The sequence below is a fragment of the Leucoraja erinacea genome, chromosome 26 (genome assembly GCF_028641065.1).
Source record: "Leucoraja erinacea ecotype New England chromosome 26, Leri_hhj_1, whole genome shotgun sequence".
In the NCBI taxonomy this organism is placed as follows: Eukaryota; Metazoa; Chordata; class Chondrichthyes; order Rajiformes; family Rajidae; genus Leucoraja; species Leucoraja erinaceus.
In genome coordinates this window covers 20,884,222-20,901,983 of record NC_073402.1, presented here as the reverse complement: position 1 = coordinate 20,901,983, position 17,762 = coordinate 20,884,222, and the positions used below count along the sequence as shown (strand labels likewise).

Genomic DNA, 17,762 nt, shown 5'->3' with positions numbered 1-17,762 from the left:
TCTCTGGCAATGTAAGGAAGCAGCTCTACCGCTGTGCCACTGTATCGCTCAGGGCAGCTTATTCCAAAGACGGATTCTCTTCTGAGTGAAAAGGTTGCCCGAGGTTCCTCTCAAATTTCTTCCTATAAGCCTGTGCCCTCTGGTTTTAAAATGCACTATCCTGGGAAAAAGATTGAGCATTCACTTTATCCATGCATCTCATGATGTTGTATACTTCAATAAGGTCACCACTCAGCATCCCATAGTCTAAAGAAAAAGGTCTAAGCCTATCTAGTCTTTCCCTTTTACTCAAGCTCGCAGCCCCTGTGATATCCTGGTGAATCTCTTCTGCATCTTTTCCAACTAAATGACATCCTTCCTGTAGGAACTACAAACAGTATTCCAAATGTGGTCTCACCAATGACTTGTGCGGCTTTAACGTGATGCCTTAACTTTTGTTTTCAATACCCTTCCCACTGACTGCAAACATGCCAATTTCCTTCTTTTCCACCCCGTTCATCAGAATTGCCACTTTCAGGGAAGCATGCACATGTACTCCTAGATCTCTGTTCTACAACACTCTTTACCATTTACTGTGCAAGTCCAGCCATGGTTTGACATACCAAGATACCACACCTCACACTTATCAATTCAATCCATTTGCCATTCCTTGGCCCACCTTCCCAATTGATCTAGATCCTGTTGCAAACTTAAATACCTTTTTCATTTAATCATCAAACTTTGTCCTATTTCAATGTTATTTCAAACCTTTGTGGCCAAATCCAATTTTAGGTCTAACTACTATGTTGATTCACAACCACTCAGCTGAATCAGGCACGAGTATCATAATTATTTTGGATCACAGGATAATTGGTTTATATATAAAATAATTTGATGGTGAACAAAACATTGGTGGCAAGCTTACATTTTAGCTGCCACCAGCAATCTTAACCATGGTCCAAGTGCCTTTGCTTCACTCAATCCATTCATTAAGCATGCATACTACTAGGATATTGGCTCAACTGCAGAAAGTGAAATAATTCCAGTTGTGCAAATAACAGAATTATTGCAGAGTATTTAGAATTAAACGACACAACCTGCTAACCAGATTCTTACCCTGTGCAATTTCCAGCTGTCGTTTGGCATCGCCTAGTGCAGAGAAGAGATCCAACTTAATCCGAGTTTCAGCACTCAGACTATTCTCTAAGTGCTGTGTTTTATCTTGCATGGCTGAAAGTGCCGACATCAATACTTCTGTGTCTTTTTCATTTTCTTTATATTTACGCAATTCCTTAATCAAAGAAAATGAGCATAAAATGCCATGAAGAATGTACAAATTATACTTTTAGCCTCGAATGTACTATAAATTATTTGGTTTCGTGCAAGTGTACATTTTTGGCTAAATGTCAACATTTGATTACATTTTAATTCCTTCTTTGAAATCAGCAAACAATGCTAATTTTATAAAGCTGCACAGGCAATGGCAGTTCTAATATCTTGACATAAAATCATACATTTAGATGATAACAGGATTGTGTGGGGGGGCGGGGGGGGAAGATACGGAGGAAGATGTGAAAAATAATTATTTTTACTTTGATTCGTCACATCAATATAACATTTTATAACCACAGAATAAATTGAGACAGATAGGAAATTTCAATTTGGATATCTGCAAAAATATTAGTTATATTTCGCTTTTCATCGTCCGTCATCAGATATACTTTAAACTGAAAGATTTACCTGTACTTTCATTTCCAGCTCACGGATTTGGTCTTCTTTGACTTTCATGTCCATTGTTAACTTCTTGCACTCTGCTTCCAGGTCTCGAATACGAGTTCTTAGAGTTTCTGTACATTCCCCCCTTAAAAATTCAAAATGGCAAATTTATTCCCTGCATAAATATAAATCTTGTATAGGTTAATAAGATGTTGTAAAGGTTAATATTTTACATCTGTAAGATGAGGTTGTAGGTGTTTTCAGGTCCATATATTATGTTAACAAAGCTTAGAATTTACCCATTATGTTTATGATGGCACAAAAAAAAATCTTGTTCATTTTTCATAGTTCTGTACAAAGTTCAAACAATACGTTCAAAAATTAACTTGTACATTGTTAATGGTAGGTTACTAACAGTTTTCTGTCCCTTTTATGAATAAACAATACAAGATTAAATTATTCAGGTTTCAGATACTGCAAGATAAAAGTATTTTCTCAACATGGTGATCCAGATCCATTCTCAACTGCACTGGATGACCAATCATCTATATAGTATCTGGAGAGCAGGAGTGCAGAAAGCAGAAAGAGGGGAGTTGGGAAGATGTGGCTTGTGGTGGGATCCCTTTTGAGGTGGCAAAATTGTTGAGAGGATTATGTGCTGTACGCTACGGATATTATGTGCTGTAAGCATCTGGAGTGAATTAGAGCGAGTCAGTGTATACTTGGCTACCAGAATTAATGCTGAGATTAGGGCATCACTTCACTTGCATTAATGTCTATTGTATCTATGTCTGTTCTTATACATGGTACTGGTATTATCCGTTTGAAGGCTCAACATATTCCGTGATTGGACATTTTAAAGCCCGTCATTTTTTTCTGAATTTGCCATTTGACTCTTGTAATATAGGATAGAATCCCAATTTTCAAATATGATAATGCATTTCTCTTTGCATAATGATATAATAGCATTTAACCCAGTCTAAAAACTGAATATTGTCACATTGAGCAATAGGTGGCTAGAGTATAGGACTGCATATTAAATGTGACATTTAAGTCCAAAGATCTGTGTGTTTATTTTCCAATAATTTATCTGCCTTGTGCGAACTGTGGTGTTATTACCTTGTGGCTGCAGCAAGTGCCACAGCTCGAGCTGCAGATGCCTCTTCCAGCTTCTTCCTTTTCTTCTCTTCCATCAGTAGTTTTTCAAGACAAGTCTTTGCCTCTTGTTCTGCTTTGAGTTTCTTCTCTAACTGGCTGATTGTTTGTTTGTCCTTCTGTTTGGCTTGCACTGCAGTATGTAATCTAATGTGCAAAAAAATATCGAGCTCAAACCAAACCAAGTACTAATGGGAGTCCAATCTAATAAATAAGACCATAAGACATAGTAACAGAATTAGGCCATTCAGCCCATAGTGTCAACCCCTCCATTCAATCATGGCTGATCTATTTTTCCCTCTCAACCCCATTCACCTTCTTTTGTCCCATCACCTTTGACGTCCTTTCCCCACATCCTATCTCAAGAATGTCCTAAGTTTGCAATATACAAACAAGTTCATGGTACCGCTGATCAGATTATTTGAAAAAATATAGATAGAATAATTCGACAAATAAATCACAGAAATATCTTTCATTCCTTACTTGTTCTGTAGTAGCTCATTCTCCTGTCGGAGCTGCCCTACTTCTGAACGGATACCACGCTCCGTGCAAGTCAGGGAGTTGATCTGACTGCGCAATTCTTGTTCACACTGTCTGCTTGCCTGCAAGTCTGCTTTCAGCTTCTTAATGTCCTGTTCCAACCTATGGAAAGTAAATTCATTAGTATAAAACTTCTGCAGTTCTGCTTATGAAGCAAGAATGTGAGATTAATGCTGAACAGGCATCTATCCATGAGAGTGCTGATTCTGCTCATTTGAGTAAGAGTTAAAATAAAATCTAACAGAATCGGTATACATGAAATTGGTTACTTCAGTCCCTGCCTTCCCATATCCAAACCATGCACAGACACTGCCTCTGCTCTGCAGCAGGTTACTCAATTGCACACATTTGAAAACCCAACGGGTCCTTAGCTAAACCCGAGTAACTTAATGTATTGGTGTTACACAAGTTCACGTAATGTCTGTCAAAAATTAAGGTAAAAATAACCTTGATTTTGAAATCAGCAATAAAGAAACAGCATCTGGTTCGGTCCCGTGAGGAAAAATAAAGAGTCACTCAAGAAGAAATGGTCTGGATTGTTGATTTCCTAATTTCCAAAGTCTCTTTAAATGCAGTTTCACCAAGTAACTAGCGAGGCTAATCAGCTATTTAAAAAGCTAAGAAGAATATTTAAATCACTTTGTAGAAAATTAAATAGAGTGGGGAATAAGAAAGATTAAAGGAGAGGTGAGGCTTACATATCAGGTAATGATCTTTACAATTTTTCTGAAGTATGACATTTTTAAGATGTTCTTTTGTTCTTCTACCTTCAAAAATGTACTTTACAGATCAAAGTATTTGTTCAGTCACAATTAAGACTTTGCAAACCTCGTTACATCCAAGGCTATAACTTTTTTGGAGTTTTTTTTAAAACATTCAGATAGTGCAGAAATATTTGAAGTTAATATCAGTAATGGTTGCGGTCATCTGCGTAAGTTTTAACAGTGCACCATATAGACCACAGATAGACGGGGTTATGAAAGCAGCTATACTTGCCTTGAAGATCAGGGCATTGAAAATAAAGTTCAGGATGTTATTTTGCAACTTTACAAAACACTGGTTAGATGGCACTTGGAGTTTTGGGTGTTATTTAAGTTGTTTCATCATCGGAAAGATGTGTTGGAGAGAATGCAGAGGAAATTCAATTGGATGAAATCTGGATTAAATAGCTCTACATATGGAGAGAAATTGGATACAAGTAGTTTACAAGTGTGGGAGTTGAGGGGTAATTTGATAGAGAAATATCAAATTTATAAGAAGCATAGATACAAGGGTAAATAGTGAAGATCTCTTTTTCCATTGAAGTGATATCAGCATTAAGGGCATGGGTTTAAAGTGAGAGAAAGGGGATTTCAGGGGAAAAAATGTTTTAAACAATTTAATATAATAAGCTATATTTAAGAGGGAGTTAGATGTGGCCCTTGTGGCTAAGGGGATCAAGGGGTATGGAGAGAAGGCAGGTACGGGATACTGAGTTGGATGATCAGCCATGATCATATTGAATGGCGGTGCAGGCTCGAAGGGCCGAATGGCCTACTTCTGCACCTAATTTCTATGTTTCTATGTTTCTAAACAAAGTGAGTGATTAATATCTCAAACGGTGACAGAGAAGATGGTGGAATCAGATATTATCACTATGTTTAAGAGACAGTGGGCAGGCACGTGAAAAGGCAAGATATAGAAAGACATGGACATAATGCAGACAAATGGGATAAGTGTGGATGGCCACAAAGGTCAGCATGAATGGTGGCGGGCCAAAGGATTCCATTTCTATACTGAGCAACTCTAGGATTCTACTACATAAGAGAACGGGCATCGCAGGTAGCAATGTCTTGATTTCGATGTATAAATGCACAAGTGGATGCCAAGAGTTGCTGTCAGTTTTGCACAGCACATAGAGCATAAGGAGTTGGCTGCTTAAGGCTCACAAATAATCTTTTCCTCCTTGAAGGTTGCAAATCTTTGAAAATCTCCACTCCCACACCCAAGAATGAAAGAAGCTGCAGAAAGTTGTCAACATTGCTTAGTCTATCGGATGTTGACTTCACTATCATTGAAGGAATTTACCAGAAGAGCTGCCTCAACAAAGTAGTCAACATTAAAGACCCACACTACGCTCTCATCTCCCTACTACCATTGAGGATGTATACAGGAGCCTGAGAACCAGTACCTCCAAGTTCAAGAACAGCTTTTTCCTATCAACTTCTGTACCACACTGCACATCCCTGCCTCAGCAATGAGCTACCAGGAAATTTATACAAGGTCACACAACATACTTTGGTTTGCACTATTATGTTCTGGTTTACCTAGTTTAATTGATAATTTATCGTACCTTTATTGGTTGATTTGGTGCATTTAATGCGCTCATAAAGCTTAAAAATAAAAAATAAATCACTGTTCCATTCCAGGTGCAAATAAAATATTCTTGATGCTAGAGGGCAGTGGATGCTCCAACACTAAATAAATTTAAAGTTGAGACAGGCAGACATTTGCTATAAATAAGACGTATGGGGATCAAACAACAAAGCTTTGAGATTAAAGATCACATCAGCCTGGATCAGGCTTGAGTAGTAGGCTTAGTGACACTGAGAGGTTCCCATATTATTATAACCATAAATTCAAGGCCAAAATGATGATCCTTGAAAGTTATTTCACTTGTGTTAATGCAACTAATAATATATGATTAACAAGGACCAGAAATAGACAGGCCTTTGCTTATTTTCCATATAAAAGTTCAGTCTCATTTTTATAGGCTTTGTGCATGTTCTCAAAACAAAGAAACTCAAAGTAATGCACCTACAAGAATGTTGCTGCAACTACACAATACAACTATTAGATCTTCTTTACTACGTTAAAAGGCACCATGTATTTGAGTCGAGCACATCCTCCATCACGTGTTGTGGCAGTGGCAATGTGCTAAATGAGATAAACCGAGAAAAATCTGGATGTTCAAAACTGGACTGTTGCAAGATCACTGTACCTGGCCATAATCTGTAACCTGATGATTTACATTCATGCCAAAAGAAACCTGAATAAATGAGAAGCACTGATAGGAGTGCCAAGGGACCATGGAGTGCCAATCGTTCAACACAGGATTACATGAACAGCAAAAATGCATGTCATTATGCTGCATGAATGATGTAGATCCAACACGAAGGAGATCAGATTAAACCTCTGAAAGTCTTGTCAATGGTGAATGATAACTAATGATTAGTTAACAGGGGCGAGGGTGGGTTGAGGTCCCAAGAGCATCCCCACTCTCAATTATGGCAAGAGTAAACATTGGAATCATTAGAAATCTTGCTCTTCAAACTGAAGTACGGTGGAGGATCAATTTTCCTGAAATCTGTACCATCACAACAGCAACTCAGCCAATTCAATTCATTCTACAACAACAAATAAGCAAGTACCCTCGCCTCTCCACTGCCCACCAGCGAGCTGGAGCCATCGCCTTACCTCAGTTCCAGGCTCAGTACCAGACCCACAGCCTCCACGATGCAGACTCCAACATCACGTGGCCTGACTCTGCTGGGTACTACTGCTCCTCTCACTCGTACAGGGAACCTCAGTCGTGATGGGTCTTCCCCTTCCACCTCTTTGAACCAGGTTACCCCACCTATACAATAGTCCTCACGCCCCCCCCCCTCCTATCTGAACACCCACCATCCACCCCACCAGATCTCGTCTCAGCCTTTGTCCACTTCCCGGCCCTCCGCTGACACCACCCCCACCCTTGTCGTGTCTTCACCATCCCCCCCTGACCTCCCCCTTTGATACGGAACCGTCTGTCCTCAGCAGAGGCCTCACCTTCGTTCCCCTCCGCCCCCACCTCAACGAGTTCCGGGTCCGCCACGATGTAGAGCTTTTCTTCCGTCGCCTCAACGTCTTTTTCTATGGGAAGGAGTCTTCACCACCCAGTGATGACCCTTTCTCCAGCCTCCACCAGTCCCCCTCCTCTTGGTCTCCCCAGAACAGCCTTCTACCCTCTCTAGACCTATTTATTTCTAACTGCCGGCGTGACATCAACCGTCTCAACTTTTCCACTCCCCTAACCTACTCTAAACTCACCCCCTCTGAACGTACAGCCCTTCGCTCACTCTGCAGCAACCCTGACATTAAAATCAAACACGACGACAAGTGAAGTGCCGTGGTAGTCTAGCACGCTGACCTCTACCGGGCTGAGGCCAGGCGGCAACTCTCAGACATCTCCGCGTACTAATCGTTGAACCATGATCCCACAGATGAGCACCAGGCCTTAATCTCAAACACCATTACTGATTTCATCACTTCTGGCTGTCTTCCTTCCACAGCCTCCAACCTTATTGTTTTCCAGCCCCGCACAGCCCGTTTTTACCTTCTCCCCAAAATCCACAAACACAACTACCCTGGCAGACCCATTGTTTTTGCCTGCTCCTGGGTGATTTAGGAGCAGGCAGGTCCTCACCCTTAACAACTGCTCCTTTAACTCCTCCCACTTCCTCCGAGTCCAAAGCATAGCTATGGGCACCCACATGGGCTCCCACTGACTCCAACAACTATCTCAGCTAAACTTCTTCCCACCCTGCTTCCTGCAAATACTTTATTCCCTACTTCCAATTCCTCCGTCTACGCCGCGTCTACACCCAAGATAGTGTTCCACATTAGAACATCCAAGATGTCCTCATTCGTTAGGGAACGAGGGTTCCCCTCTCCCATCATAGACTAGGCCCACACTCTTGTCACCTCAGTACCTGCAGCTCTGTCCTTGTCCCCCTCCCCCAAGTCACAACAGAGACAGAGTCCCCCTAGTCCTTACCTTCCACACCATCAGCCATCGCAAACAACATATAATCCTTTGAAATGTCTACCACCATCAATGGGAACCCACCACTAGCGGCATTTTCTCATCTCCACCCCTTTCCGCCTTCCAGAGACTTTCCTCTGCAACTCCCTGGTTATCTCATCCCTACCCATCCAAACCACCCCCTCCCCTGGTACCTTCCCCTGTAAACGCAGAAGATGCAACACCTGTCACTATATCTCCTTCCTCGACTCTGTCCAGTGACCCAGACAGTCCTTTCAAGTTAGGCAGAGGTTCACTTGCACTGCCTCCAACCTCATCTATTGTATCCATTGTTCAAGATGTGGACTCTTATACATCGGCGAGACCAAACGCAGACTGGGCGATTGTTTCGCGGGAACACCTTCGCTCAGCAAACGTTAACCAACCTTATCTCCCGGTTGCTGGATACTTTAATTTTACTTTCCATTCCTACACAGACCTTTCTGTCCTCGGTCTCCTCCGTTGTCAGAGTGAGGCTAAACGCAAATTGGAGGGACAGCATCTCATATTTTGTTTGGGCACCTTACAGCCCAGTGGTATGAATATTGATTTCTGACTTTAGGTAGCCCCGGAATTCTCTCTATCCCTCCCCCACCCAAGTTGCATTAGCTTCTCATTTTCACCCTACATACTGCTTACAGCCCGTTTTCTTTATCATCGTTACGCAAGATGGCAGCCTCGCCTACAGTTTTTGTCTTTTTTTGTTATTTTTAGTGAGTTTTAAAAGTTTGTGTTAATGTTCTCTGGTTTGTTTTACATGGGGGGGGTGGGAGAGGGATTCTGGGGAAACTTTTTTTTCCAATCTCTTACCTTGCCGGAGATGCGATTGTTTTCCGGATCGTACCCCTGGTCCCTCTGTGGACTAACATCATGGAGCTGGAGGCCTTGCTCGGGACTGACTTTGAGTCCCACTGCAGGCCCGTGGACTTACCATCGGAGCCGATCCCTTGCCTGCGGATTTTAACATTGCGGAGATCGCAGTCTCGGGTAGAGACTGTCGGGAACGTCCAACGACGCAGAAGTTTCGACTAGCCCCGACCCGGGGTCCAATCATCCGGCGCAGGGGGCTGACAATCTTCCCCCCCCACCCCAGATTCAGATAGCCCTTGTTTTCTCTCTCCTTCCCCTTCCTAGTTATCCCACTAGTCTTACTATCTCCGCCTACATTATCTTTATATCTTTATCCCGCCCCCTCCCGACATCAGTCTGAAGAAGGGTCTCAACCCGAAACGTCGCCCATTCCTTCTGTCCATAGATGCTGCCTCACCTGCTGAGTTACTCCAGCATTTTGCGTCTACCACCCCACCCGATGCAGGAGCTTGATCGCCCCAATGCAGAAGGGCCGACCGTCAGCTACGGGAGCCAAGATCACCCCGTCAATGGGAAGCTCGAGGCCCCTGACCGCGGGAGAACAAAGAGAAGAGATTGAACTTTATCACCTTCCATCACAATGTGGAGAAGTCACTGTGGTGGATATTTATGTCAAAATGTATTGTGTGTCTTGTAGCTTTTTATTGGTATGACTATGGCAAATCAAATTCATCGTATGTTGCAAAACATACTTGACTAATAAAGTATGATTATGGTGATCTCTCATTTATTGTTCTTGATCTCTCCACATCACCGTCTATATCTCTCCTTTCCCTTATCCCTAACCAGTCTGAAGAAGGGTCTCTACCTGAAACGTCACCCATTCCTTCTCTCCAATGATGCTGCCTGTTCCGCTGAGTTACTCCAGCTTTTGGTGTCTATCTTCGGTTTAAACCAGCATCTGCAATTCCTTCTTACACAAATAGCTAAATACATTGGATACAGCAGACCAACATTAGCGTTCGAGAATGTACCACGTCTATGACCAGGTTGTATTAGTACAGTAAGATTACCATCAAGACAACAAGAGAAAAATGCTTGGGTTTGTTCAGGTCATAACAAGTAGGATCAATCCAAATTCAATACTAATTGTCCAAATCTAATCACCCAATTAGATGTTCTCAATCATCAGCAAGGTGCCATCAGAACATTGGGAGTCACTACTTTCAATTTGTTCAACTTGTTCAATTTAGATTTTGCCAGGTCCAATTCACTCCAGACCTTATTACAACCATGGTCCAAATGTGGACCAAAGTTGAATTCTAGAGAAATGAGAACAACTAGGTGACCATCTTTGATGGCAGGTAACATTTGACAAAGTGTGGCATTGCAGAGCCCGAGCAAAACAAATGTCAATCAACATTATCAGGAAAACAGTTCAATGGTTGGAATCATGTCTTTAAAAAGAATAAAAGATTGCTGGAAATTAATCATCCCTGCCCCAGGACATTGCTGCAGAAGTTCTTCAGAGCAACACCCTGGCCCAAACCATATTCAGCTACTTTACCAATAACTTTCCATCATATGATCAGAGGTGGGGGTGTTTTGCTGATGATTGCGCAACCCCTCAAAGACTAGTCCATGCATGCATCCAGCACACCAGACCAAGAACGCCTGGCAAAGGCTTATCAATGGAAAGTAATATTTGCTCCATGAAAGTGCCAGCAAGAGTATCTCAAGAAGAGAGTCAAACTACCTCCTCTTCACACACAATGCCACTATCATTGTTGACATCAGGGTTTGTTTCAAGTCGTTCCATCACCTTGACTTGGAAATAAATGATCATCCCTTCATTTCAGGATCTAAATGCTTGAACTCTCTATTATTTGTGGGGGTATTTCCATCAGTGGGACTATTGCAGCCAAGAAGGTGGTACTCCATCACCACCTCAATGTTGGCATTGCTAATATACTGGTATCCTGAAAAACGAAGAACACTGAACAGAAGAACATTTTCAGAAATGACAATGAGGTCATTTCCTAGTTATCAGCCATACTCTTCATTGTATAATACATTGTAAATGAAAACCAGAGGGGTTTTAAAAAAAAAAAATTATCCTGAGAAATGCATCAAGAACAGAAAATTCTTAGCCAAGAATTATTCCCAAGGATTATTTTCATTTACTAAGATCATAAATGAGGCCTTTTATAGAGTGTTGTACATACACGTGGGTGCGCACACACACGAGGAATATTGAAGTTAAGCCTTGCCTTTTACATAAAGGTGATCCTTCTTTCTCATTGGCAGGATTGCACTAGGATAAAAGCAACTCTCAAGCATATACATTGTAATAAAATGCTCAAATCCATCATAAGCAACCTGTAACTGGCAGACAAGATTTCAAGTCCAATTATATTGACCCCCAAATCTTGAATGATACGTCAGTATGGTGACTCACTCACATCCAATTTCATCAGGAAAACTAATGTCTGGGTTGCCTCAAAGAAACGTTGAAGTGCGAGATCCCTGTTGCTATTAAAGCCATCAGGTGATTATGGCTGCTGCAGCTCACCTACACCAGACACTATTTAAGCTGATTTTTGGGGATCCGATCTGGAGCTCAATTGAACAGAGTAAAAAAAAATTTAAATACTGATTTTTCACATTAAATAATGTAATAACCTTTGCTCCTTAGCATACACAGCTAGATTAAAATCAGTAGGAAAGAACTGCAGTTGTTGGTTTAAATCGAAGGCAGACAAAATGCTGGAGTGACTCAGTGGGACAGGCTGCATCTCTGGAGACAAGGAATGGGTGACGTTTCGGGTCGAGACCCTTCTTCAAACTGATGTCAGGGGAGTGGGCGGGAGAGAGAGAGAGATAGAATATGGTCGGAGACAGTAAGACTGGTGGGAGAACTGGGATGGGGAGGGAATGGAGAGGGGGAAAGCAAGGGCTACTTGAAAGGCTGCCCGCTGAGATGCAAGCTACCCAAGCGAAATATGAGGTGCGGTTCCTCCAATTTGCTCTGGGCCTCACTCTGACAATGGAGGAGGCCCAGGCCAGAATGGTCAGATATAGAATGGGAGGGGGAGTTAAAGTGCTGAGCAACCGGGAGATCAGGTAGGTTAAGGCGACTGAGCAGGGGTGTTCAACGAAACGATCGCTGAGCCTGTGCTTGGTCTTCCCGATATGCAGGAGTTGATACCTGGAACAGCGGATATAGTAGATGAGGTTGGAGGAGCTGCAGGTGAACCTCTGCCTCGTGAAAAGACTGGCGGGGTCCTTGGATGGAGTAGCAGGGGGAGGTAAAGGGGCAGGTGTTGCATTTCCTGCGGTTGCTGGGGAAAGTACCTCGGGAGGGGGTGGTTTGGGTGGGAAGGGACGAGTTGACCAGGGAGTTGCGGAGGGAACGGTCTCTGCGGAAAGCAGAAAGGGGTGGAGATGGGAAGATGTCGCCAGTAGTGGGGATCCTGTTGTAGGTGGCGTAAATGTTGGGAGGATTATATGCTGTATACGATGGCTGATGGGGTGGAAGGTGAGAACAAAGGGGACTCTGCCCTTGTTACGAATGGGGGAGGGGGAGCAAGAGTGGAGCTGCGTGATATCAAGGAAGCCCTAGTGAGAGCCTCATCTATAATGGAAGAGGGGAACACCTGTTCCCAAAAGAATGAGGACATCTCCGATGACCTGGTATGGAAAACCTCATCCAGGGCGCAGATGGAAGAATTGGGAGTAAGGGGATAGAGTCTTTAGAGGAAGCAGGGTGGGAAGAAATGTAGTCTGGATAGCTACGATTAAAATCAGATTGTTCTGACAAAAATTAGCCAAAGTACCTCAACAAAATGCAGACTAGATAGTTTGCAACACTATTCTACGATAAAGTACTGCAGCCATGTTATTAATAAGAGAATGGAAAGCTTTTTTCTTATTGTAACAAATTGAAGCAAAACTGTTGAGTATGGCGAGGAACATGCTGAGCTAAAGTTTGAGGCTGACAGTATCCATGTAAATATAGCAGTTCTACAACAGGAGCATGAAAAAATAATTGCAGAGAAGCACTTTACAAATTGTGCCTACTACAATGAATGCATGTGCAACAGATTGTTCAGCCAAGGTATTCACTGTTTTATTAAACACTGGTTGTTGGAAATGCCTAATATTAACAGTCAATAGGAATCAACGAATACCTCTTCTGCTTATTGGTGAAACCTTGTCCTTATAGAATATGCCCTCAAGAAATTTCTCAAACACTATTTTGACCCAACACATTTTATCCTTGACATATGACACTTCAGTAATGTATTGTTAGCAACAATAGAAGGTGGTACAAAAGACTTGAGATGAATGTTGTCAGAAAATTAGGAGCAAGAAGATAGGTTAAGGAAAATCTTGCCATAGGAAAAAACAGATGTACAGAAAGGTTTAGGAAGAGAATGTCAGGTTTAGGTGAAAGGAGCAAAGTTTAAAGATGTGTGGGGCAAGTTTTTTGTTGTTTTTTTTACAGAGGGTGGCAAGTGTCTAGAAAGTGTTGCCAGGGACGACGGTGGAGGCAGGCATGATAGTGGCGTTTACAAGACTTTTAGAGAGGCAGATGGATACGCAGGGAAAGGAGGGATATGGATCATGCACAGGTAGATTCGTTTATCGAAGCATCATGTTTGGCACAGACATCATGTGCCTTGGGCCTGTTCCTGTGCTGTACTTTTCCATGTTCTATCTTCTAGATAAGGAACAATTGAAGTTTGGGATGAAATCAATTTTAGGAGACTAGAACTCCATAAAAAATACTCGTCTACATAAAGGGTAACAAAAGGCATTTGTGAGTTTCAAAACATTACTGCTGGATCCAAATCCTGGGATTCCTTACGAAAAGCACTGTGGTAGTAAATGAACAGAAGCAGTTGAAGACAGTGGTCCCAACATTTTATTTTGCTCTCCAGGGCAATTATCTACAATGAAAATTTGTCTCGCCAGCAACACTCGTATCCCATATTTGCCTCAAAGAAATAAGTTGAAAGGGGTAGAATCGGGCAAATTTTAGGTGATGTAACAAGACTATCCTAGTCAAGTAAATATCTGAAGCTGTTCTTGGCATGGTAGCAAAGCTGTTAACAGTCCGATTCATCCTTGAGCAGGCAGTGAAAGGAACGGAGTTGGATTTGTGAATAGAGTTTGTGCAAGCAACTGAAGACAAAGACTTTAGTCTCCCCAATACATTAATTTGTTCATAGATGTATTGGACAAATGGTCTGGCAATTTAAAGAGAATAGCTTAGGGAAGTGCTAATGTGACAGAGCTTTATGTGTAAACATGTATGGAAACTAATATCCAGTTTTCATATGGAAAACTAGCATGCAGATGGAACCAAAGATAGATTTCCTGGGATAGAAACGGTGATGGATCTGTCTCTGGAAGAGAAGTCATCGATAATACTCATACTACTTGTTGGACTGACAAGAATGGAACGAGGCAAGCATGTCCTTTTGTTTTGGACAACAGCAGAAGAGTGTTGGAAGAAAAGTGTGTGATGAACAATGCACATCACAGAACTGGACAGGTTTATGAAGTGAGCAAGAGAGTATTATCACAATTACATCAAAACTATAAATGACATACAATAAGAGTTTATCAAAAGTGTACCAGGGACCAAATCACAATTTCAGACAGAATTTGGGACAGACACGCACGAATTAAGGAGGCAACAGCACATTCAGATGGAAGATGGAAGAGGGATGGAGAAGCGAAAATATTCAGATTTCAAGGTGCAAATGTCTGAGAAATGGATGGGGGGAAAAAAAAATCCCAAACAGGATATTTATAAACTTTGGCTAACCTGGACATCAGAAAGGAAAAATTAGTGGTTAGTTCTGTGGTTATAGAACAAAATTTAGTCTCATGAACATGTTCACTATGAAAGAAGATCGGAATAGATTAAACACTTGAGAAAGTTACAGATCCCAGGTAATGAGAATGTTTGGGCCAGTGCTCTACGGGGAAGAAATGATGCAAAAAACATCCAGGCTTCTTTGTCAATATGAATGTTGTAAGTTTCATATATATGCTGCTGAAGGTAAAATATGAGAAAAAGGGAGAGAAGTTCAAACAAATTGTTAATGATTACACATCACTTTTCACATCTCAAGTATACAACATTTGTCTGCACAGGCAGTGAGTGTTACACATGAACACATTCAACAAATATGTTCGACAGGATAAGGTTACACTAGTGTTCAAATATGTTAGTATTGCATTTCCAAAATCTCTCAACTTCCAAACCTTGCACTTCACTCCTGACATTGAACACAATAAAACAGAATGAAGAAATATTGGTTCTGAAAATCAATGGTAAAATAAACCATATCGGTGTTGAATTTTTACATTCCATATGTGTCTTTATACAATACTGGAGAGATTTTGAGGAACAAGATTATTCAGTTTTTTACACCAATACACTGTTCTTAACAAAAATCTACCCATCATGTGAAACCAAAGATAAAAACTTTTTTCATAGTAGACATATTTTCATCGTTTTACCACCAATTTGGACACCAAAAATATATTAAAAACTTTGCCACATTTAGTCAGAATATTTAATTCATCAATAAACTTCATATGGCCCCTCATACATACACAGTTTGATAATGATCTAGGGAAATATGTTCATCAATACCAGGAGAAAAATACAGTAACATGTCTGGTATTCCGCCTCGCAAAGATCCCGGAACGGTCGTTGTGCTTGGTGTCCATTGTCACAACGACCGTAAGATAAACCACGGAGGTTCCAAACCTCTAATGCTTTTCAAAAACCCAACAAGGTATCCTCTTGGAAGTATCGATTTTTGGGCGAGTTAATTTTTTTTCTCTTATTTTTCAATTTAATATACCAAAAACATTGTGGAGTCAAAAACACAACAAACATTTATGATATACTTTCCGACTTTTAAAAATCAATTATAAAAAAACGTTGGACATAAATTGATCATCAAAACTAAGAAACTGAGCCAATCTTCAATTTGGTAGCACACTGTCACTTGTTTACCCTTCGTAAGGACCAAGTCGCTAACTTCATTCCTTCGTGTCAACTTCCAGAAGCTCCATAACGACCGTTACGGAGACATTTTACTTACTAAAAAATCATCCCAAATCAAAGCTTCTGACGAATCAACAGCCATCGATATAGCTCAATTCCATAAGGTAACGTACCGTTTAGATCACATTGGTGAAAATGTTTGGTTTTTGATAATGTAACGTTCGTTTTCTGGGACACCAGAGCTTTGAATGTCCACCGCAACGTACGTTTGTGTGTATGCTGTGTAACACAAAATGTATTTGTATATTCTGATGCCATTTTCGGAAACTTGCCATCAATATGCTTCTTTTCTTATATTTTTTTGTTGATACTATGTTAGTTATGAACCCAATAAAGTGCTTATCAATTTTTTTGAAGGAAAATAGTTGTAAAAAGACACATGTGAAAAGATGTGACATTTGACTAAACTCTTTATACATTTTACCAATTTATATTAGAAATTTATATAAGAAATTTATATAATTTTGCAATTATGCGAAGTGAAGGCTCTTGCAATTGTAACTATTTGGCCTTCAACTTTCCAGGATTCCAGGATAACATTACCAAGAGCAAGTACTTCCCATAAAATGTACTGGTATTGGTTATAGTATTGGTTGATTATTGTCACGTGTACTGAAATACAGTACAAAACAGTTTTGCATGTTATCCAGTCAAAACAATACCATGCAGAAATGAAATTAAGCGATACACACATAGCAATAGTGCAAAGAGAAATATAACCAGAATACAGAGAAAAGACAGCTTAAAAAAGAGAAAAAGTGCATGGGCCACAATGAGGTAGGTCAGAAAAGCAAGACCCATAGCTAAAGAGAGGTCTAGTCAGCATCTGATAACAGTGGGGAGAAGCTGTTTCCGAATCTGATGTCAACTTTTTGTATCAATGGGAGAGAGGAAAAGAGGGAATAACTACGAGGTGTAAGCAGTCCTTTGTTAATGTGGTTGGAACAGGACAATTTATTGCTGATATTTATGTCCAGGAGCTTGAAGCTCTCAACCATCTCCACCTTAGCCTCATTGATGCAAACTGGGCCACGTACACCATCCCTTTTCCTGACGTTCATGACTAGCTTCTTCAGCCTGTTTCCACTGAAGGGTTCTTGCATTTCATGCAATGGTAAGGACTTTTAAATATAATTGACAATGCAGCAATTTTGAAATATAGAAACATCTGTAATGCAGGAAATACAGGTGCCAATTTGCCCAACATTTAGGAATCTGAAGGAGGAATAAAGATTGGCATTGTACTGTGAATGATTCATTAAATCATTTTCAAAATAGAGAAATAGAATCTGTTGAGTCAACCCGAGAGTGTAGATGGGGAGCTGACACCTCTGCAAACATAACTTCCCCAGTAATACCCAAATTCAGCAGCTCAAATCTCCCCAGAGGGCTTTGGGTCACCGTAGAGCCACCATTAGAAATGTGGAAGCAGAGATAAGAAAGCACACACTCTCTGTGGTGCAATCCATTAGTACACGGATCCGACTATTGTGCCATGCGAATGCCAGCTCCAGAACTAAAACAGTCTCAGCATGATTCAACAAAATGTACAACACTATCATAGTAAGTGCAATATCATTAAGGGGCTGAGCATTGGGAACCAGCTTTAGGGGATTAAACAGCTTAGTTTATTTTCATTAATCTGCA

General features: G+C 41.0%; 2 protein-coding genes across 3 annotated transcripts in view; one reads left to right on the top strand and one right to left on the bottom strand.

Annotated features, from left to right (window-relative positions):
• The window catches only part of rsrp1 (arginine/serine-rich protein 1), a 238,176-nt gene that overhangs the window by 65,006 nt on the left and 155,408 nt on the right, over positions 1–17,762 (top strand). The window lies entirely within an intron of this gene.
• Positions 1–17,762, bottom strand: part of maco1b (macoilin 1b) — an 85,096-nt gene that overhangs the window by 5,072 nt on the left and 62,262 nt on the right. For both annotated transcript variants that reach the window (XM_055656325.1, XM_055656324.1), the window contains 4 exons: positions 3,334–3,492; positions 2,815–2,997; positions 1,720–1,840; positions 1,096–1,270 (listed from right to left, as the gene is read on the bottom strand). In XM_055656325.1, coding sequence (XP_055512300.1) covers positions 1,096–1,270; positions 1,720–1,840; positions 2,815–2,997; positions 3,334–3,492 — 638 coding nt within the window. The remainder of the gene's footprint in view (positions 1–1,095; positions 1,271–1,719; positions 1,841–2,814; positions 2,998–3,333; positions 3,493–17,762) is intronic.